Source organism: Octopus bimaculoides, chromosome 6, assembly GCF_001194135.2.
Source record: "Octopus bimaculoides isolate UCB-OBI-ISO-001 chromosome 6, ASM119413v2, whole genome shotgun sequence".
Taxonomy (NCBI): Eukaryota; Metazoa; Mollusca; class Cephalopoda; order Octopoda; family Octopodidae; genus Octopus; species Octopus bimaculoides.
The window spans coordinates 81,669,307-81,692,204 of record NC_068986.1 but is presented as its reverse complement, the minus strand read 5'-3'; the positions used below and the strand labels follow the sequence as shown (position 1 = coordinate 81,692,204).

Genomic DNA, 22,898 nt, shown 5'->3' with positions numbered 1-22,898 from the left:
ATATATATAGATCAGTTCCTCATATGCTGATACACAAAGCATTAGATGTTTCTTTTTAAAATCTAATATTGTGAGAGGAAATTTCTGATGTAAATCAAATCAGTATTCACACATGGTTTTCCACCAAGAAAGGTATGATCAGTTACAGGCACTTGGAGATAGATATCATGATGAGGTGAAGCATTCTCCACGCCTTTTCATGGTATGGAATTAGTATTGAAATGTACGATAACTCAGAAAGGAAATGACTGTGCTTTTATGGATGACATTACTGCCATAGTGAAAACATGAAAAGCTGATTGAACATATCATGACAATGATGAGAAAGTAGCATGGTCAAATATGAACTGATGAGATAGTAATATTATTGAGGGAGTAGCATGGTCAGATAAAAACCATGTGGCGATACTGATGATCAAAATGAAACTAATATGTGTGAAGAATGTCATATTCATTAAATAAAATCCATTTAAATAATATATTATAATGACATCCTGATATCTAAAATAGTGTATGTGTGATAACAATAAAACTCAGTATAATAATAAATATCAACAGCTCAGAGTAACAATGAATGGTTTAGATAAGGACAGTTCAATGACTAGCACTAAATTTAAGAAACTTTAAGTTGCTTAATGTTAGCGTTCACATCATACAATCTATTAATGAGACAATAAACAGTTTCACACTTGTTTAAAGTGATGACGCTTATATATATTTTTCAGATAGAGAATTATATTTGAGTGAATTGGCAGAACTCTGTCTCAACATCAGGATCTAAATATACCATCAGTGATATCAATCGCAGTTTTGCCCACCAGATACTTTGCTACAATCACAAACTACATATAAACCAAAAATAGAAATTGTTCATCAGCTAGTTTGCTACAACCACAAATAAGTATTAAGTGAAAATCCAGTCCATAAGTAGCTATAAAGATGTTGATTTACCAATGCTTTAAAGAAAATTAAAAAAAGAAAAACTTTTCTGAAAATCCAATACTACAATTAAAGACAACTATTTATGATGATGTTGCCAGTGAGGTGGCAGATTCAGTAAAGCATGTGGTACGTATTTGTTCTGGATCTTTAGATTGTGAGTTTAAATTTCGTTGAGCTTAACATTGCCTTTCATCTTGCTGGAGTTGATAAAATAATGTAGCGGTCAAGTACTAATGTCAATGACATTGACTAAACCCTATCCACAAATTTACTGCCCTTAAACATAAATCAACAACAACAACTGCCACTGCCGCCATCATCATCATCATCATTCAGCAAGCTGACAGAATCGTTACGCCACGTCAGGCAAAATGCTTAGAAACATTTCATCCATCTTTATGCTTTGTGATCAAATGCCACCAAGGCTGATTTTGCTTTTCCTCCTTGGGAGCAGGGGCATGAAATAAGTACCAGTTGAGTACTGGGGATGATTTAATTCACTTAGCCTATCCTGTGAAATTGAGCCAACATTCTAAACCATCATCATTATAATTTTTATTTTTATTATTGAAATCAAGAAAAATTGGCTAAGTGGGTAAGTAAATGATGAATATGATAAAACAGATGACAGACATAAGATGCTAGAGAGAAGAGAGTGCAAATGTACCAGTAGTAGTAGTAGTTAACAGACAAGACAATCTAAACATAGTGTGGAGAGGAATTATGAGTAGTTTAGATCTAAAAGTAAGGAAGTTTGCAGGAAGTAGGAACAATTAATTACAGTTCCACACAGTAACCTGGCACTTAAAGGCAAGCACTGAAAAAAAGAAAAAAAAACAAAAAAAAAAAGTAATAATAACTGACATTTATCATGTCTACAATAATTTCTTATCAACCTCCATAATTCTTAATGACACCCATTTCACATGCTGGCATGGGTTGGATGGTTCAACAGCCAGAGCATCAAGATTCAATATGTTCTTAGCCAACTGTAGAAACTATCATGAAGTAGACATTGGAGCATGGCACAGTCTTCTGGTTCAACAGTGACTGTTGAACCATCCACACAATTCCAGCATGAAAAACAGACATTAAATGATAATGATAGCCCACTCTTCAAATATTCACCACATCAGAATAATTATTTTATGAATGTCTAAACAACAGACTTTAAAAACATCTTTTTTTTAAATCAGAACAACCATTTTGCTAATTGAAGAAACAATAGGCAATTTAATAACACCAAAGGATACAATCCTACTTGATTGGCAGGGCTGGAAGACATTGTACAGAAATGATCCAGGATTTATTTCTAAGTTCAGTAATTTTATATAGGTGGTTATTTTCACCACATACAATGACCATAAGGAATGGATAGTCTTATAGATAGATTTGAGTTGAATTATTAGTTTCATAATTCCCGGGGGTAAAGATGTTCTATTGAAACGCCTTATTACTCTGATATAAGAAAGCAATTTTGTTATAACTGCCACAAAAGGTGTATTTTCTGTCACGAAAAAGTACAAAAAACTCTCAGCTGGAGGAGGGAGAGTTTGTTGGAGGTTGGCGAGAGGCAATGACATTCTGCTTAGTGAAGGCATCTGGGTAATGTATAACTGCTGCCATTCACAGAACAACTATTGTTTTACCATGAGAAAAGCGCTGTTGAAGTGTTGAGTGAAATTTGGCGATCAAGGATCAAATCCATGATATGCCTGCATGAAGCCACTACAAATATGTTGTGGAATAAAAAAATTTATCTAATGTCATGGAAAAAGTGTAACTGTAAAAATGCAGAATTATCGGAGTAATGGGTATTCAAAAAAGTATGCATGTATAGAAATGTATGAATGAAGTCTTTAAGGTTTAAGATTCAAATGAAGGAAGTGCAATAAAAATGTTTAGCAGTTCAAAACTGTGAGTAGTGAAATGCAGAATTAGGTTGGCTGATCATGAGAATCAAATATTGATCGCTTTGCTAAACTCTTTATGTATGTATGTATGTATGTATGTATATGACACCTGTACAGCAGATCTATGTATCTATATAGCAGTAGATGAGCTAAGGTGAAGAAAGCTTATTTCATATGTACCCTATTTATATGAAGATGAAACAGGAAGGAAAGCAACTGTGACACACCTAAGAGGAAGATTAAAACAAAACTGCATCTAATTATTAAAAGTTGACATGATAACAGTCAATAAATACGGACATGGAAATGATTGCATATTCCACAGAAACATTTGATAACTAGCAATGAGGGATGATATTGCCCAACAATATAAAAGGAAGAGGTTAGGCAATAGTTGTAATATGAATCAGTGGTGTTAGTTGTGATAAAGATAGTAGTGATTGTGGTTGTCATAGCAATGATTACTATTGTGGTGGTAGTGATTATTGTCTTTGTTGTAATTATGGTGATAGAGGTAGCAGTGATTTTGTTGTTGTTGTTGGGGAGGACAAAGGCAGTAAAGACACTAAATTTCTTGAACCCACAAAACAACTCTTCTTTTCCTTCACAACAAATGAAGGGTTATTTCTTCAGAATACAAGAGAAATGGCTTACAGCTAGTGAAAGCTTTTCACCAATAGGAATAATTAGTGAATTAGGAAACTCAGATATACATTAACAAACAATAAACAAGAATATTTCAAGAAATATAAACGCAAATATTTCAAGAATAAAACAAAATCCTTTTGTTGTAGATTAAACTTTGACAGTATGATTCCCTGTTGCTTTTAGAACAAGACAGAATTGGATATAGGAGGTATGAAGACAGACAAAACAGGCTTTATGGTGTAACTAACAATAACTATCAGGAAAATTACCATAACAGAGGTTCAAATGAAGGAATGGTAGAAAAGATAAGGTTGCGGAGAAGTGTCTTGGGAGAATTGATAGAATATTAGAATAAAGGAACAAAGTCATATATATATATATATATATATGACTGAATAATGCAAATGTTTATGATTGAATTAATATAAGACCATGTGTGCTTGATTGTGTTAACATATGGGTTGACATAAGTAAGATTTTGTGTGTGTGTGTGTTTGTGGTCGTGTGTATGTGTGCGCACTCTTGCGCGTGCACAAATTACTGAATGTCTAAGTATGTTTGTCTCAGTATCTACAAGGGAGTGAATGTAAATGTTTGAAATGTGTATGCATGATGAATTTTGTTTGTTTGAAAGTGAGAGTAAGTAAACTAGTGGGTGCGCACATGTGTGCATGCAAATGTGTGTGTGTAAATGATAATTTTAAGTGGTTGCAAATAAAACAGCATGTAATCATCCACAAAGATGCATAACGCTACATGTTTTTTTTCTCTCCTAGCCTTCTCTCTTTCTCTGTCTCCTACAGAGGAAGTTGGAGGTAGAGTGATAGACAATATGTCAATATTTTACCGTTCTAAACAATTTATGAAGTGCAATACTGCACTTATTCTAAGTTGTTGTATTCCTGTAGTTAATGATGTTTCTGTGTTTTGTAGATGCTGAGTAGAACTGACCAGTAGAGGGAAAGACACTGACTATAATTAGGCCATATGTCAAGTGACAGGCTACAGCAATCTATCTACAGGAAAAAACAATACTAAAAGCCATTCTAGCAAGCTCTAGTTTTTCTCTCTCACAACCTACCAGTAATGACCACTTCTTCAATTAATCCCATTCGTGACCACCTAGAAAAGTCTTTCCTTTTTGTTTTGACAAATGACACAGTTATTTCATAGTTCTTTAAAGTAGGGCATATATTGCAGGAAATCAACCAATGCCATCCTTTCGTGCTGTTATTGGATTTACAACTAACTTCTCTTTTTCTACCAACCTTTGAAGACAGTGATCTTAATCACTATCAGAAGCTCTACAACAGAACACTAAAGCCAAAATTATCAGTATTGTATGCCATTGTTGACACAAGTCTATCAAAGACAAATCAATAGAACAAGATTCTAATGCCAGACCAATAAATTCAGTATTTTTGATATAGCTTGCTACTGGAATGGATCGATAGTTCAGTTTTCAGCTTATTATCCTCAACAACAATAAGACTAACAGTTTGGAAACTAACCTATTGTGTCATCTTTAGGATTTGTTCAACAAAGCGTATCCTACTGCCTGTTTCCTCAGACAAATATATACAAACATGTGGTTATACACACACACACATTCATATATTTAGAAATGTAGTCATATGCACAAACTAAATATAGAATTTGATAGGAAAATAGTCAATTTTGTTCATTAAAAGAATTGATATAACGATTCAATCAGTACAACATAAGATAGTCATACAGGTTTGCTTGTTTGTTTTAGAGTGATTCAATGATTTTCAGTCAAGATAAGCAGATGAAGGTGGAAAATGGTAAAAGAAACAGAAGCATTTATAAATACTTGTACTTAAAATATCGATTGATTTTCTTACGGAATAAAAATCGAAATGAATGCCACTGAAAATAAGAATTTCTACAACCAGTCACAGAAATGTTTTCCATCACACATATATTATCATCGCTGACGTTGTCGTCGTCATCATCAATATTATTTTTATTTCCAAAGAAGTATGTTCTTTTGTATAAGCATTCAAGAAAAAAAGGAGGCATCCCTATTTCCCAATATTGACTAAATTATAACTATATTAATTGCTTCACTATTCCACTGAAATTCTCTTTGGTCTGCTTTTATACAGCGTGAATCTCTTCAACAAAAGGTTAGAATTTCTTAATCAGGATTGCTTAACTCTTTCATTACCAAATTTCTACTGAAATATATTGTCTACATATTTACATTAATTTTGAAAATATTCAAGAATTGAAAAGCTGGAATAATGTTTTCATTTAATGGTGGTATTAAGATGATGATTGGGACACAACTAAACACATAGTATTTGCACAAAACTATTACAAACTATTCTAATTCAAATATGAACACTTCAAAATAAGGCAGTTTTTAAATCAACTCAGTTGATAAAAATTCAAAATCCTGTACTACAAATATCTGCAACTGTTGCCAAATTTTGAACTACATGAAACTGCAATTAAAACAGCATTATTGTTTGGGCTGGAAAATTTGAACAAAGCCAAAAGACTTCCTGCTTGCACCATGTGTGCTTATATTTTGCATTTTATCAAGTGGATTTCTCCAGATTTCTTCTTTAATTTTTTTAGCATAATGGCAGTTAATACTTCAAGCAGCAAATTTAGAATTCAGTGATATTGTTTATTGATAATTTATTTATTTACTTGTGATTTAATCAGAGATAGATAGATTGCACTTGGATAAAATAGCTAAAGTGATACTTCAATGTCTTCTCTACAAAGCAACTAAGTGATACAGGGATTTATTGATTTTGATCAGGCATGGAGTTATCATGTAGTAGATTTTGCATTGATATTTTCATTAGTGAATGGTAAGGATTAATTAAAATGAAGTGTTTTTGCATAGTGGTGGGTTTATGAGAAGTGTAATTATTGTAATAAGAATAAATAACACTAATTTGCTATATCATACAAAACTTTTGAATGGTGGAGATGAAGAATATCTCAGAATTCTTCTTCTAGTGGGAGACTAAATTACAGAGACCAACTGGGGAACAAATTCGGCTCTGAGACAAGAAATTGAAGCTCAGGATTCAATATCTTGCAAATATATGAGAAAGCACCTACAGGTAATCAACTTAACTGTATTCAATCTAGTTAGGCAGGTTAAAGTGACTTGTCAACATGTGAAAGTCAACAGGTTAAACCTACATTCACAATGTACACCAACAATCATTACTTCGTATCAGCAAACACCATTCTCAATTCCTATTTTAGTTACATTTTTATACAGGATTGACTGATTTTAATTACAATCTCAAGTTTGTAACAGGATTGGGAGATTTACAGAAAGTACTACAAGACATTGAAAATTAAAGAAGTATAAAACAACTGTAACTATTTTCATAGCATATAAAGCTGACTGATGGTGGATACTAATAAAGAGTTAGTAAGCTATAACTTGCTGGACAACACCTAAGGCTGACAGAGAGCAGCTGATAACTATAAGGTGATGAACTAGCAGAGTCAATAGAGCATTGGATGAAATGTCTTGTGGTATTTATTTTGGCTCATCACATTCTGAGTTCAAACACAGCTTCAACCATAGTCACCATTAAATAAAGAACTAGTCTAGAGTGGTGGATTAATGAATTTATTAGAGCATGAGATACAATGCCTTGTGGTATATATATATATGGTTCTTTGCATGCCGGGTTCAAATCCCACTGTGGCCAACATTGTCTGATTTAACACCACTACTTGGTCTCAGCAAAATCTACTTGAGTTAGGTCTTCAGTTTGTGGATAACTTTTTGCTTTCCACCAGTTTTGGAGGCCCTGAAAAGGGCCATCCGTAAGCCCTACTTTTCCTTCTGACTAAGCATTAGAAAACAAGTGTTGTAATGCTTCAATATTTTGGAACTTAGTGTCAGCTTTAAACAGTGAGATCACAAACTTTGTTGATTAGCTAGTGTTGATGTGATATAAACTAAGTTCATATCAACACTAGCTAATCAACAAATGTATATGGGTAGGTTCTTTGGAAACATCTACATGAACAACAAATATTTATTTCGTTATTGCCCACAGGGGACTAAACATAGAGGGGACAAACAAGGACAGACAAAGGGATTAAGTCGATTACATCGACCCCAGTGTATAACTGGTACTCATTTAATCAACCCTGAAAGGATGAAAGGCAAAGTTACCTCAGCGGAATTTGAACTCAGAACCTAATGGCAGACGAAATACTGCTAAGCATTTTGCCCGGTGTGCTAACGATTCTGCCAGCTCACCATCCTATGAACAACAGATATTATGAAGCATTTTCTCAGTTTTAATCATCTTCATATTAGTTAATATCCACATAATGGATGTCTTTCACAAAGCATCTGCTTTTGTTTCTCAGAATCTGTTTCTATCACATGAGTATTCAAAGAGAGAACAAATAATAAATAAAAATAAGAAAGTATAGTTGACGTATAAAGCAAATCTAAGAGCAATATGTAGCAGATGTTGATAGCTATGTTTGAATGGACATTCATGAATGTTTCAGTGATGATTCTTCAACAAATTCTATACATTAAAGAAGACAAAAGTGTTAACTGTACTCTAGAGTACAGTTTACATAATGGTGCTGCTATACAGTCATAACCACAAAGGCACATACACCAATATGCTTAAAGCAATAGATGACAGACACATTCTACTCCAGTCAGTTAGCTAGCTGAGTACCACCTGATTTATGTTTACTGAATACCCAGCCCAACTTCACTCAATATTCCTACTCCCTCTTCCAAACTTACTTTGTTTAATCCTTCATCATAGAAAAGAAACTTTCCAGAATGAACTCACTCACCAGCCTACAGAAGTTTAATTGTTCAATTCCCAAGTCTCTAATTGAAATGTTTTAATTAATTTTGAAAAATGATTTTAAAAATTGGTGGGATTGAATAAAACGAGTAACTCTGTTATTATTAAAATGATATTTGGAATATAAAATTGCTGGAAGATCTTTACCTTCAGTATGAACATGTAAAAGTGAGTATTTTGTACCCTAGAATCAAAGATGGTCATGAGTGGGTGGGTTGGTTTTAAAATGACTTACTACAAATAGACATGAGGGTCATATTCTTTTTTGGACTAATTAAAAAATAAAATAATACTGAAAATAGTGGGAAATCAGAAAGGTTTCAATAACCTAGTGTCTCCCTCTGTATCAATCACTTGAATTATCGGAGTAAACAATTACAAAATGAGAAAAATGCAGCTGAAACTGGTTTCTATTTCATTCAGGTTTATATTTGCAAATTTACAAAGAAACTGCCTCAGTCATGTCCCTTGCAGGTCCTGTTTTAGTTGAAAGGTTTCAGACAAGTTTCAGAAGGCATCAATATATTGTACAACACTGGTCATGTTACTATTGTGGCTACAGTAACCACAGGATGGCAGTCCAGCCACAGTTATACAAAGACAGGGAAAAGTGTTTCAATTATTGTACTTCGCTAAACAAGCCTATTTACAAACCTAACTGATATATGTAAATACTACAAACATATAGATGCAGGTTTGACTGTATGGTTAAGGAACTTGAATTTACATGAATGTTGGTTCAACACCATTGCACTTTGGAGAAGTGATTTCTGCTATAGCTTCAATTTGAGACCAATATATTGTGGCAAGAATTTGATAGACAAAAACTCTTTGGAAGCACATCATGTATGTGTGACTAATTCATATCCATGGAGGATCAGAACAGCCAGAAAATGAAAAATGCTTCATGAAACAAGTTTCCCGTGTGAGGCAAGACAATCTCTTATTAATATCACAAACAGAAATGTTGTTATTGCTTTGTTTGATATCAATAACTGGCAATATAAAATAAATACAATATACACATTCACAAACCCACCCACCCATCTAAACAACCCTCATACTCATAGATGTATAAAGTTTTTTCATTATTATCAATGGGAGAAATAACTCAATACATGAAGTATATGCTTAATTTTTTCCAGTAACTGAAAATACAACAGGAGTTATTCAAATGTCTAGTTTCATTTCAAAGTCCTCATCAAACTATTTTATAAGTGGTTTTGGCACAATACTCTAGGCTCATGAGTTCCTCCTGTGGTTTCCTCAGTTAATAATAAAAATTGTCTCTAATTTAGGCATGAGGTCAGAAATTTTGACAAGAGGTGGCAGTTACTTGAAACTTACAATCCAAGTACTTGACTTGAACCTTATTTATAAACTTCAAAGGGATGAAAGGCAAAGTTGACCTCAGCATGACATGAACTCAAAACAAAAAGAGCCAGAACAAATACTGCAAAGCATTTTCCTGACTATCTTACAATTCTATCATTCCATCGCTCTGATGATGATGATGATATTATTATTATTATTATTATTATTATTATTATTATTATTATTATTATTATTATCCTTTAAGGCCTGGATTTTGTTGGAAGGGCAACAGTTGATCACATCAACCCCAGTACTTAACTGGTACTTAATTTTTCTGACCCCAAAAGGATGAAAGGCAAAGTTGACCTGAACAGAATAATAATAATAATAATAATAATAATAATAATAATAATAATAATAAGATATATACAATCCTCTTAAGTAGGAAAAATAGCATGACTATGGAAAATGAAGAAGGTGAAGATAATGCCAATTATTGTTAGTTCCTTGAGGACAGTATCAAAGTGGAATATAAAGCAAATCGGAATAGAGTGCCCAGTAGACCTGTCACAAAAAGGTTTGCCTCATTGGCATGGCCAGAATAATCAGGCAAGTATTAGATAGTTGAAAAAGAAAAGACAGCATGGTACCGTAGGCTGCAGGCAGCAAGCCTGCTATACATGCAAGACTCCAGGAATTACAACAAAACCTGAGATGAAAAGAATAATAAAACAATAATTATAATAATCCCTTCTACTGTAGGCACAAGGCCTGAAACTTTGGAGGAGGAGGTGAGTTGATTACTTTGATCCCAGTACTCAACTGGTACTTGTTTTATGAACTCCAAAAGGGTGGAAGACAAAATCAGCCTTGCCAGAATTTGAACTCAGAACATAAAGACAGATGAAATGTTGCTATCCATTTTGTCCAACAAGCTAACAATTCTTGCAGCTCATCACCTTTATAATGATAACAACAACAGCTATCTCTGATTTTGAAGAAGATGAGATCTGATTACAAACTGCAAAAGAACACAAGACCAATTAACCACCTGTTGTTTATGGACAATTTGAAGCTTCATAAAGCTAGCACAGGTCAACTGGACTCAGGTCAACTAGACTCCTTTATTTAAACTATACGAATTTTCTCATATGACATCCAAATAGCATTTGGTCTAGATAAATGTGTTGTTCTTGAATTGTAGAAAGCGGTGGAGTACAACTTCTAGATGATGATCACATAAGTGAACAGAGAAGGTCACAAATATTTTGATATTTTACAATTAAGCTAGATGATGAACACCAAGATGAAGGAAATGATTTCTTATAAATAAACCAAAACAGTGAAAAGGCTATGTAGATCCAAGCTTACTGGAGGAAACCTGATCAGAGGTATCGACATTTGGGACTGTAAACAAGCTATGCTACTGCACAGGAATTGTGGAATGAACAAAAGAGGAACTGGTCAACCTGGACTGAAAAACTAGGAAGATAATGGTATGTATGGGTGCCTTCATACTAAAAGTAATGTGATAAAGCTTTACCTATCTAGGAAGGAAGGTAAAAGAGGAATAGCTGCAGTAGAAGACATTGTTACAAAGAAGACCAAATCCTTCTTTGTCTAACTTAGAGATAGCAATGAAAGAATGTTGCAGGCTCCACTGAGTGAGGTGATTAGTGATAATGATGAGACCATCCAGGGGTACAAAATGAGAATTAAAGAAGAAAAGATCCTTAACTGGAAAGAGAAAGCCCTACGTGGAGAGCTTTTCCAACAAATACCAGATGAAACTAATGAAGAATCTTGGAGATGGTTAAGACTCGGACTTTTAAAAGAGACAGAAGGATTGCGCTTGTTGCTCAAGAACAAACTTTACAAACCAACTCAATCAAATGCAGCATAAAATAGCATTATAACTTTTGAGTAGTTTATGTGAAAAATCATCCGAAATGTTTAGACATATAAGTAGTGGATACTCAAAACTGGCCCAAAAGGAGTACAAAAAAATGCCATAACAAAGTGGCATTGCAAATACACAAGGAGTTGTGCAGGAAGTATGGGCTAGTATGTCCCAACAGGTGGTATGAGCAGCAACCTTTGCCAGTAGCAGAGAATGATCAGGTGAGACTCAAGTGGGATATTCCAATCTATACAGACAAGAAGCTGCAACAAAACTGACCAGATATCACTCTCCTATGAAAGGATTGGAAATGAAATATATCTACAGAACTTCAAAAGTGAGTGTGATACTTATTGTGGTCGGTAAACTTAGATCCATCTCAAAGACAGCAATATTATGGCATGTAAAGCTGAAAATATCAGACTTCATAGGAAGTACAAATTTGGTAACAATACATAGAATAGTACATTTTATGGAAAGCATTTCATCTCTAAGCTGCAGGAAGGAGCTGATATAAAGAAAGAACAGAAAAGAAAGAATATTAATAATAATAATCCTTTTTACTATAGGTACAAGGTCCAAAAATTTTGGGAAAGGTGATAGGCAATTACATTGACCCCCAGCATTCAACTGATACTTATTTCATCAATCCTAAAAGGATGACAGGTAAAGTTGATCTTGGCAGCATTTGAACTTAGAATGTAAAGACAGACAAAATACTGCTTAAGCATTTTGTCTGGCATGCTAATGATTCTGCCAGCTCACCATCTTAACAATAAAGCTTTCAAATTGTGGCACAAGGCCAGCAATTGGGGGCTGGGGGCTAAGTCAATTACATCAACCTTAGTGTTCAACCGGTACTTATTCTATTAACCTTAAAAGGATAAAAGGCAAAGTCAACTATGGCGGAATTTGAGCTTAGAATGTAAAGGCGGACAAAATGCTGCTAAGCATTTTGTCTGGTGTGCTAATGCTTTTGCCAACTTGCCACCTTAATAATAATAATAATAATAATAATAATAATAATAATAATAATAATAATAATAATAATAAAATATTGTTTCTGATTAAGGCAGAAGGCCAGCAATTTTGAGGTAAGGGTAATAATAACTGTTGCACAACTGCTTTTGAAGCTGGCATGGATCAGACAGACCATCAAGGTTCCAATCAGTTCTTATATGAAGATACTACTCTCCTACATGTGCATTTCATAGTGACTGGTATGAGAAAGTGGTAGAAGGGATGAGTGAGTGATGATAGTAATAGAGATGGATAAATGGTAAGAATGAAAGATGGATACCAATACCAGATGGCCCATTAACCCTTTAGCATTTAAACAGGCCTTATCCAGCCAAAATATGTTCAAGCTAACCTGATTTAACCTCTCAAACCTATCCTACAATGCCATTCCCAAAATAGACAATAACATCATTAAAATCTCAAAGCTATCAGACAATACATGATTAATTGAAAATAATATGAATAAATAAGCTTTACATTTGGTTGAGTAATTTGAAAGCTAAAGGGTTAAAGTGCAAGAGAAAAGTATAGAAAGGGCTAATTTTCCAATGACTTTACTGAGTGCACCAGATGTGCTGGGGTGGAAGTTTATAAGGGTTCCTTTCATCATCTCACTTAGTCCCAGGAGGATCATGGGGGCAGATTCATCAAGCATACTTTTCATTGGGTCCTGTCAGAAGCAACTATCTCCAGTTGATCTGACAGGATCCCCAAGCTTGACCAACCAAGGTCATAAATGTTATCCAACCATCTTGCATGTGGTCTACCCCTGGGTTTCCTGCTAGTTAGTTTTACTCACAGAAGCTCTCCAGCAATTGTTTACTGAGATAATTTTTATTACACGTCTGTAGTAGCAGAGCTGTATTCTCTCAATTTGGAGATAGCAGCTCTACCTGAAGTGCCTCTCTAATCTCTGAACTACGTACTCTTTCGAGTAATGTTACTTCAAAAACCCTCCAGAGAAACCCTGTCTTGGCCGGTTGTATCTGCAATCATTCTTTCGGCTGGAAATAGTATGAGGGTTCATTTACCAACAAATTTATGGAGTGTACTGAATACAGGGGCAGAGAGTATAAAAATGATTTCTTCACCAGCAACTTTACAGAGGATACTGGGAGCATTATATTGTGGTACCAGTAAAAGAACCAAAAGTGGTCAATAGTTTGAGGCATGTACATATGCTAAAGGTAATGTGACAAAGGAAGTGATGACAGGAAAATGGGTTAAAGGAGCAAGGGTATGAAGGCAGAAACAGGATGATTGGTAGTACAGAAATGATAAGGTAAAGTGCATTGGATAGCAGAGTGAAGAGAATGGCAGTATGAGTATAAAATGTGAGTCTAGCACTGTATATAGTTATATAAACAAAATGAATAATAAGGATAAGGGTGACACACACACAAACACACATATCATTCATGAGTTTGCTAAAAACTTTATTCTCTATGCTAGTCAGGGTTAGACAAGAAGGTACCTGAGACAGGATTTTACAACCTGATGTTCTTCTTGTTGCTAACTCTTACCTGTTTTTTAAGTTTGGAAATTTTAATCTCAGAGGAATTCAAAAGTGCAGAGCTGGTAGACGTTCTGTTAACAGAAAAACGCCAGCCATTACCAGTTGCAGGCCAACCACATATAGTGACATCACCAGTTGCAGCTCAGCTATAAACAATTACATCACCATTTGTAGTATAGCTCACTGCAGATTGTAAATAATAACTCAGACACAGACACCCACAAACAAATCCCCTCATAAGCCATTGGTCAGCCCAAGGATATTGTAGAAGCCACTTGGCCAAGATACCATACAGTGGGACTGACTCCAAAGCTGCATGGTTGAGAGGTAAACGTCTTAACCACAAAGCCATGTGTGTGTGTGTGTGTTTGCGCACACGCACGCACGTCGTGTGTGTATTGTTTGCATTAAAATAATTTAAACTCTGAGATATGTGAAATAAATTATTTTAATGGTAGAACTCAAAGCAAATAAAACTATAAATTACAGTATTTAAATATTGAGTTAAAAAAATTTTTGTAGCTTCCAGTATTCATCACTACCACCACATTTTGTCCCATTCATAACATTCAATTAGCCAAGCTTGCACTGGTAGACAAGACTTCTTGGCCGGATCTTCTCCAGCACTAATAACACCAATCAACTTCTTCCCATGACATCTTTCTCATGAAATGCAACATCTTGAGATTGTGTATGTGTGTGTGTGCACACGCATGTACACTTATACCTGTAAGTAGTATTTAGTATGTAGCCAGTTTTAGACAGTAAACAGTGTGTTGTTATGTCAATTTGTACCAACAACTTGGTAGTGGAAAGGTCCAGAGTAAGAAGAGATTAAAGAAAACACATATTTGACCCTAGTCATCAAATTATGTTACCAACTAGACTTCCAGTTCTATGACATTTGAAAAACTATCTCTGACACAGATTTGGATAATATAGCTAGCTGGAGCAAGTTTGTTCATAAAACTGACATCAAAAACCCAGGGTAGTACTTCATTAAAAACTAAAGCTAACATCCTCCTACCACATGTACATATTCTCAAGTCTGTCTTTTTTCCATTGAAATGCAGACATTTGTACACAGAGTAATCAAAAAGTTTGCAAAATAAATACAACTATTCATGATAGTAAATGTTTTAAATATTCAAATATTTTCACATGTGATCTATCAATTATAATGATACAACTTGATGGAGGAAGTATAACAATAATTCTTCCTAAGTTTGAGAGGAGGTGTGGGTAAGTTGGTTACATTGACCCAAAAGGATGAAAAGCAAACTTGACCTTAGTGGGATTCAAACTTGATGCATAATGTGTCTTCAGAAATGCTATGAGGTATTATATCCAACTAGCTAACAATTCTACCAGCAATAATAATAATAATTATGGTTTCTAATTCAGGCACAAAGCCAGCAGTTTTAAAAGGAGTTAGTCAATGTGAATCCTCAGTACATGACATGTATTTTTTATCATAACAATTCTGTAAAAATGAAAGGCCTCAGTAGTATTTGAAACCAGAACATAAAGAACGAAAACAAACAGTGCATGTTATTTTGTTTGACACTTTAACAATACTATTTACTCTGTTGCCTAATCATCATCATCATCATCATTATTATTATCATTATTATTATTATCATTGCTTAAGGTGGTGAACTGGAGGAATCGTTAGCATGCCAAGCAAAATGCTTAGCAGCATTTCATCTGTCTCTACATTCTGAGTTCAAATTCCACCTAGGTTGATTTTGCTTTTCATCTTTTCGGGGTTGATAAATTAAGTACCAGTGAAACACAGGGTCAATGTAATCAACTTACCCTAACCCCCAAAATTTCAGGCCTTGTGCCTTTAGTAAAAAGGACTATTAATATTGTTATCGTTGTTAGAGTCAAAGAGAATATCTTGTGGCATTTGTTCCAGCCTTTTATGTTCTGTGTTCAAATGACATTGAGGTTAACTTTGCCTTTCATCCTTTCGGGATTAAAAGAGAGTACTGGTCAAGTACTTTAATATAATCAACTAACCCCTTCCCTCAAAACTGCTGCCCTTGTGTATGAATCACAAATCATTATTATTATCCCATATTTTTCCACAAGAGTCCATTCAGTCATACAAAGGAATTACAAGAGATATAGTGAAGTGATGGACACACAGTAACATAAAAATTTAGATGGAGGTTTCCAAAGGCCCTAAAGAACATTTGATGGTACCTCCCACTTCCCCATTTTATGAAAAGCAGAGGAAAATCTCTCATCACTTTTTTCCTAGCCCTGGATGAAATTTTTAGGCCAGGAGACACTCCCTTGTGACATACTGCCACCATGGAGCCAACAAATAGCCCACGATTCCTTTTGTTCAAATATCATTTTATCCCTTTTTTAATGTTAAATTTGTAGAAGGGCATATATATTGCTACCGCTGTAGTGGGAGCATTCTTCTACTGCTACTATTACTGCTACTGTTACTACTGCTGCCTCAGTCCAAGCTTACAGATATTATCAAAATTGTCTGATGGCAAAAATATATTTGTTTCAAAATGTAAAGGAAATACTTTTCACTTCTCGATGTAACAACTTCACCCAAACACAACAAAAAATCGTATTAAAAGTACAATAATTTTTTAAACACTCAGAGGTTCATAAAAATGTGTGTTGCTAGAAACTCCAAATCATTTTGATAATAGTTTTTAATTTAGGCATGAGGCCAGCAATTTCAGCTGTGTGGGGAGGTGACCAAGTCAATTTCATTGACTCCGGTACTAGACTGGTGCTTTATTTTACTGACTACTGAGGGACCATAAAGAGTCAGAAAAAATACCATAAGGCATTTTGTTTGATGATCTAGTGATTCTGTTAACCAAAAGTAATGATAACAACAATAATAATAGCTATATATTTCAAATTATGTCAGCATTATGAAATACGAAGAGAAAAGAGGCAATATAAAAAAGATCTCATAAAATGACAAAGTAGCCATATTCTTAAGATATAAACCCACACAAAAAGAAAGAGCAAGGCTAATGCACCTGACATTGTTGCGAAGAACCACTAGGAAAGGAAGTACCTCCTAATCAAAGTGTCTATCCTAACAGACAATAATATATCTCTAAAGGAAATGGAGAAATTATTCAAACATGAATATCTTGTAAACTGAGTGTGAACTGTGAAAACAGAAACAATCCCTATATTAAAAGGGTACCTTGGCAATGATTAAAAAAGATGAAGGTGCATGTATAACCAAAATTCCAAGACTTAGAAATATACACATCTAGAAAGCAACACCACTAGGTACCACACATACACATTATGTAATGTCAATGCAACAGAAAATACATTGATTACATACAAAGTATACAGAACTGTTGTTTGAAGTAAATTGAAAGTAAGCAATAAAAATAAAACTACATAATAAAAATAATAATCTTTTCTACTGTAGGCACAACGCCTGAAAAGGATGAAAGGCAAAGTTGAGCTCAGCAGAATTTGAACTCAGAAAGTGACGGCAGACGAAATACCTCTAAGCATTTCACCCAGCGTGCTAATGAGTCTGCCAGCTTGCCAATAATCCTTTCTATTATAGGCACAAGGTCTGAAATCTGGGGGCTAGTCAAATACATCAACCCCAGTGCTCAACTGGTGTTAATTTTATTGACCCCAAAAGGATAGAAAGCAAAGTTGACCATGATGGCACTTGAACTCAGAATGTAAAGCCAGAATAAATACTGCACAGAATTTTTACCATTGCTCCAACAATTCGACCTAAAATGATGATAATAATATATTTAAATAATGCAACATATACAGCAACTACAAAACACAAGCACTACACAACATATTGCAAATCTTCCAACCACAAAATGAAACAGATCTCCAACAAAGCTAATGTAACAGAAACATTCTTACATTTCCAGAAAGAAAATGGTGCACACACCTACAAGAACATAGAGGTGCACCTTGTAGTGCAGAATGTTGACAGAAAATTAACATTTTCCACAAATAAAGACAGGTAGATGGGAGTCTTCTAGGATGGTAAACATGTGGAGGAAAGATTAAATAGAAACTTATATAAATTGTTTGAAGACATGAACAGAACAAAAGCTGTTGTTTCTTGTCTCCAAGAAATCCAACACAATTACAGAAGCTGAGGTTAACAGACAGCTCTGAAGAGGATGGAGGAGCAACAAAACTGTTAAAAGAAAAAGAAAAAAAACAAAACTAAGCTGTAAATGGAACTATAGAATACCATGTTAAGATGATGGCAAGAAATTCCCCCCACATGGCTGGCACCTGACAAGACTGAACAAAATTAAAATGGACAAAAAATAATAAAGCACTGCTATGAAGTGGAGGACTTAAAATGGAAGCCAATGAATTTTTGATAGCAAGTTGAGACAAAAGCCGCCTTATTAGAAGCTACCAAAAAAACACAAAAAATAACTGCAGAATATGTGGAGGTCAAGAAAAAAAAAACAAACAGTTGCATTGTGTCCACCTGTAAGTGTATGTGTGTGAATGCGTGTGTATATATATTTACAAAGAAAGAGTGAGAGAGAGATGAAAAGAAACAGACTGAGAGACTATCCATACTGTGAATTTTATCGAATCACACAGGCAAGAAGATCACAGCAAACTCATCAGATATTGCTTTCAGGGATATTCACCAGAGTGAATAGTGATCAATATATCAGTCCAACAGATGATAATATATCTCTGAATGAAGTGGGGAAAATATCCAAATATGAAAATCTGGAATATGGGGGCTGAAAACGGAAACAATCTCTATAAATGCCAAGGAAAAGATGTTAGATATGTGACCACAACTCCAGGACTAATATACACTACAGCCATCAATTGCAAGCAAATGTAAGTTGGCAGCATATATTATGCTTTTGCATGATATGTACCTGCACAGATATTTTCATAACCCTCCCACACTTGACAAAATGTCAATGTGACAGCTTGAAGAAAAAGAGAGCTGCATCAGTCATGGGTGCCAGTACTTTCTTTTGTATCAAAGCCAAAAATGAAGAAAGACAAAGTAGGCCCTAGAGGAATTTGAACACAAAGAGCAGAGATCAGGAATGAATATCCCAACACATTCCATTTATATATGCAACATGCATGCAGACAATAATGCAACTAGGCACTGTACATATGAACAGTAGTTTCAATGCTGTAGAAAATACAATCCTGGAACAAACTATTGAAGGTTCACAAGGAACACAAAACTTGGCTTGGTTTTACTTAGGGAAAACATGCAGCAGCAGCAGCAGCAGCAGTAGTAGTAGTAGTAGTAGTAGTAGTAGTAGTAGTAGTAGCAGTAGTAGTAGTAGTGTTTCTTTTACATACCTTTGTATTATTTTGTTTGTTTTTGTTTTTTGTTTTTTTCTGGTGGGGAGCTCTTAGAGCTCTGTCTATTTACAGCGAGAGAAATAGAGAAGTGTAGAGTGGCTAAAAAAAATAGAGAGAGGGAGAGACGGACAGATGGGCAGACAGAGGTAGGGGTGGTTAGAATAGAGAACAAGAAGAGATTAATGAATGACATTACAAATATTCTCAACAGTAACTGAAATATAAGAACTCAAGAGATTGTCATTGAAATCACTTGAAAACTGATCCAGTAACAGAAACTGCATTGATCTTAATGATCTTATTGATGCTGGTGTTGATGTTATAGGGGTAGCTAGAGATGACTGGGTGGTTATTGCAGTTGTGGTGTGATGATGGAGGAATTAATGATAAGGATAGTCACTGTTGTGAATGTGGAGGTGGTGGTGGTGGTGGCGTTGATTGGATAATGTTGCTGTTGCTTTGAAGGAGATTACTGTTGCTCTTGATATAGAGGTTGTTGTTGTTGTGATAAAACTGAGTTAAGAGACGAAGAGAAATAGAAAATGTTACTGCCATTTCTATGAATCAGTTAAATATATTTTTCTTGAACAGTTAAGAGATTAATTACAGGTGAAGTTCGTTGAAGAAGCTAAGAGGTGAGTCAAAACAATGTAGATATCAAATGGTTGTCTATGTAATGATGGGTTGGAAATGAGAAGAACCTTACTTCCAGACATGGCTACCTCACATATATACACACACCTGCAGAGGTGTGTGTGTAATTATATGTTGCATACTGCACAATATACACTTACCTGCATTTTATAAATACATACATACTTGTACTGTTTAATCATACACATTTGCACAATAAACACACAAACATACATGCTTATACAATATAAACAGTTTCGCAGCATAAACTCGCGCGCACAATTTCATACACACATTTGTACAGTATATATACACACGCACATTTATACAGTATACATACATATCCGTACAGTATAAACACGCACATTTGTATACAAACACACATGTAAGATAGTGAAAAACACTATACGATGCTGACATATGGCTGTGGTGGTGGTGGTTGTTGTTGGTGTGTGTGTGTGATTTACAAAACTATGGAATGTTGAAGCCGTGAATATGACAGGTATGTCAGCAATGAATAATGTTGACATAACTACCAAATACTCCCGATACTCAAAGTACCCACGCCTTTAATGTTGATCCTACAAGTAACACCGCTGCTAATGAATCATTCACGGATTCTTTCATCACCACCACCAACTATCCCACTATTCACTGTTCTCCACCTAGTAATGTGGGTGGGTGACTAGGATCAGATATGTGAGTGAGTAAACATACACAATAGTTATTGTGTTAAGATTTGAAGATATGTGTGTGTGTAAATATAAGTTAGATAGCTATATGTGCGCGCACGCACACATACACACACTATACGAAGGCGTATTTGTATGAATACAACTATGTATAGGTGTGTATATATGAATGTATATATAACGTGTAGCAGTTTTAGTTAAGTCGTGTAAAAATATTTATTGTATTGAGAGATGAGCAGAATATTATTATTGTTGTTGGCGACAGACTGACTGCTGGTCACCCACAGTTATTACAGACTGTATGTAAATAGAGGACATCGTATGGAACAATAACAGGAAAAGTTATTTAAACAATATTGCTGTTGTTGTTATTGTTTGCCAGATGAAAGTGGATGATGTCATAGTGACAACAGCCATTCAAGTTACTTGAAAGAGTTCTACCCGCTTCTCATCCCCCTTCCTCCCATATTTCTGTGGTAATCAACTCACTGACCCTTAGGGGCTTCTCTCTTCCTTTTACCGAAGGGGACATAAATAAACACGAAGTAGAAAACCTGCAGCGATGCGTATGCGTATGAGTGTGTGAATAGGCACATGTGTATGAAATACCTGGTCAGTGTTGTCCACATCCTGTCCACTATTCTCAATGGTAACATCCACTGCACTGGTATAAGATTGTCGACCGTCTGTTAATTCCTCTGTAGTTGACGGTACATCAACTGATGATTGGTGAACCATTGCAGAAGAAGCCCCATCCTGCTCTTTCCCTTCATCCTGTTTATCCGTAGAATCTCCCTTGGTAAGACCACTTCTTCGAACAGCATCTCCTCCAAGTTCCCGAATTTTTTTCAGCTGATTGCCCATTCCCAAGCGCTGCAAGGGTCAGCCGTGTGTTGCAGTATCGCTGCCAGTAGATAGGGCTGTTATAACACTGCCACACCACCGCTCCCTTACAATTAATCAACCTATTGTGTTTGGTATTAAGGACCAACCAATCTGGAATAATAGAAGCAGCCACGATGGGGATGAAGTCTTCCACTTCCCAGCAACTGACGTCCCGTGTTCTCTACTTCTTCGTCTGTCTTTTTCTTTATAGTTAGTTCTTACTACAATAATACTTGTAATAGTAGTAATAGTAGTGCCTCTGTAGTAGCTGTTGTTCACAGTAGCATCTGCACTAGCAGCAGCAACAATAGCAGTAGCAGTGGTGGTGGTGGCGGCGACGGCAGCCTTTAACTACCAAGCGTCAGGGTCCAGCTGAACATGGTCAGCTAATAAACTTCAAAGAGGTCACTTTCTGCTTGACCACAATGGACAGTGAACAGAGATATTGTACTGAGCACACGTGGACCTTCAGTCAAACAATTCACTCTCACCCTCGCGTTCTTTCAATAACCGATTTGGTGAGTGAAACACGTGAAATCGCTCAGTTTCTGAATATTGTGTGTGCGCGCGCGCGCGAGTGTGTGAGAGAGAGAGAAATGAGAACGTCAATGTGTAAGAGAGAGAGAGAGAGGGGGGAAGAGTTAGTGTGTCTGTGTTAGAGAGTTGTGGATGTGCGGTGAATGAAAGGAGCCAAACCAAATTATGTTGGTGAATAAGCAGCGGCGGCGGCGGCAGCAGCAGTCTCGGAATCTGATTGAAAAAGCCACAACCATGAAAACGGTAAAACCACCACCATTGTTGCTGCTATCAATACCACCATCAACATAAACACCTCTCCATACCCCACCCCCCCACCACCAGAACCATCTCACCATAAACATTACTACCACCACCACAATCACAGTCAACACAGCAACTACTAACTACCACACCCACCACAACCGCCACCACCATCAGCACAACTACCACAACCATCACTAACAATTACCAGTCAACACGACCACCTCTTACTACCACCACCACCACAACAACAACAGTTAATACAACCACCACTAACCACAATCAATACAGCCGTCACCACTGCAACCGTAGCCACTACGATAACCAGTACAACCATACCATACCACCGCCTTAACCATCACGATCGACACCCTACAATTTTAATAAAGGGCATTTTGATCACTAGAGATGGACAACCCAACATATACGGCGTCACCACCACCACAACCACCT

At 35.6% G+C, this 22,898-nt stretch overlaps 1 protein-coding gene across 6 annotated transcripts in view; it reads right to left on the bottom strand.

Annotated features, from left to right (window-relative positions):
- Positions 1 to 22,898, bottom strand: part of LOC106881659 (cAMP-dependent protein kinase regulatory subunit) — a 455,850-nt gene that overhangs the window by 195,988 nt on the left and 236,964 nt on the right. Inside the window, exon 1 of one of the 6 annotated variants that reach the window (XM_014932124.2) lies at positions 21,390 to 22,336. The exons of the other annotated variants lie outside the window; for them this stretch is intronic. Within the exon in view, the coding sequence (XP_014787610.1) occupies positions 21,390 to 21,644 (255 nt within the window). The 5' untranslated portion in view covers positions 21,645 to 22,336. Of the gene's footprint in view, positions 1 to 21,389; positions 22,337 to 22,898 lie in introns of those variants that run through there. 6 annotated transcript variants of the gene reach the window in all.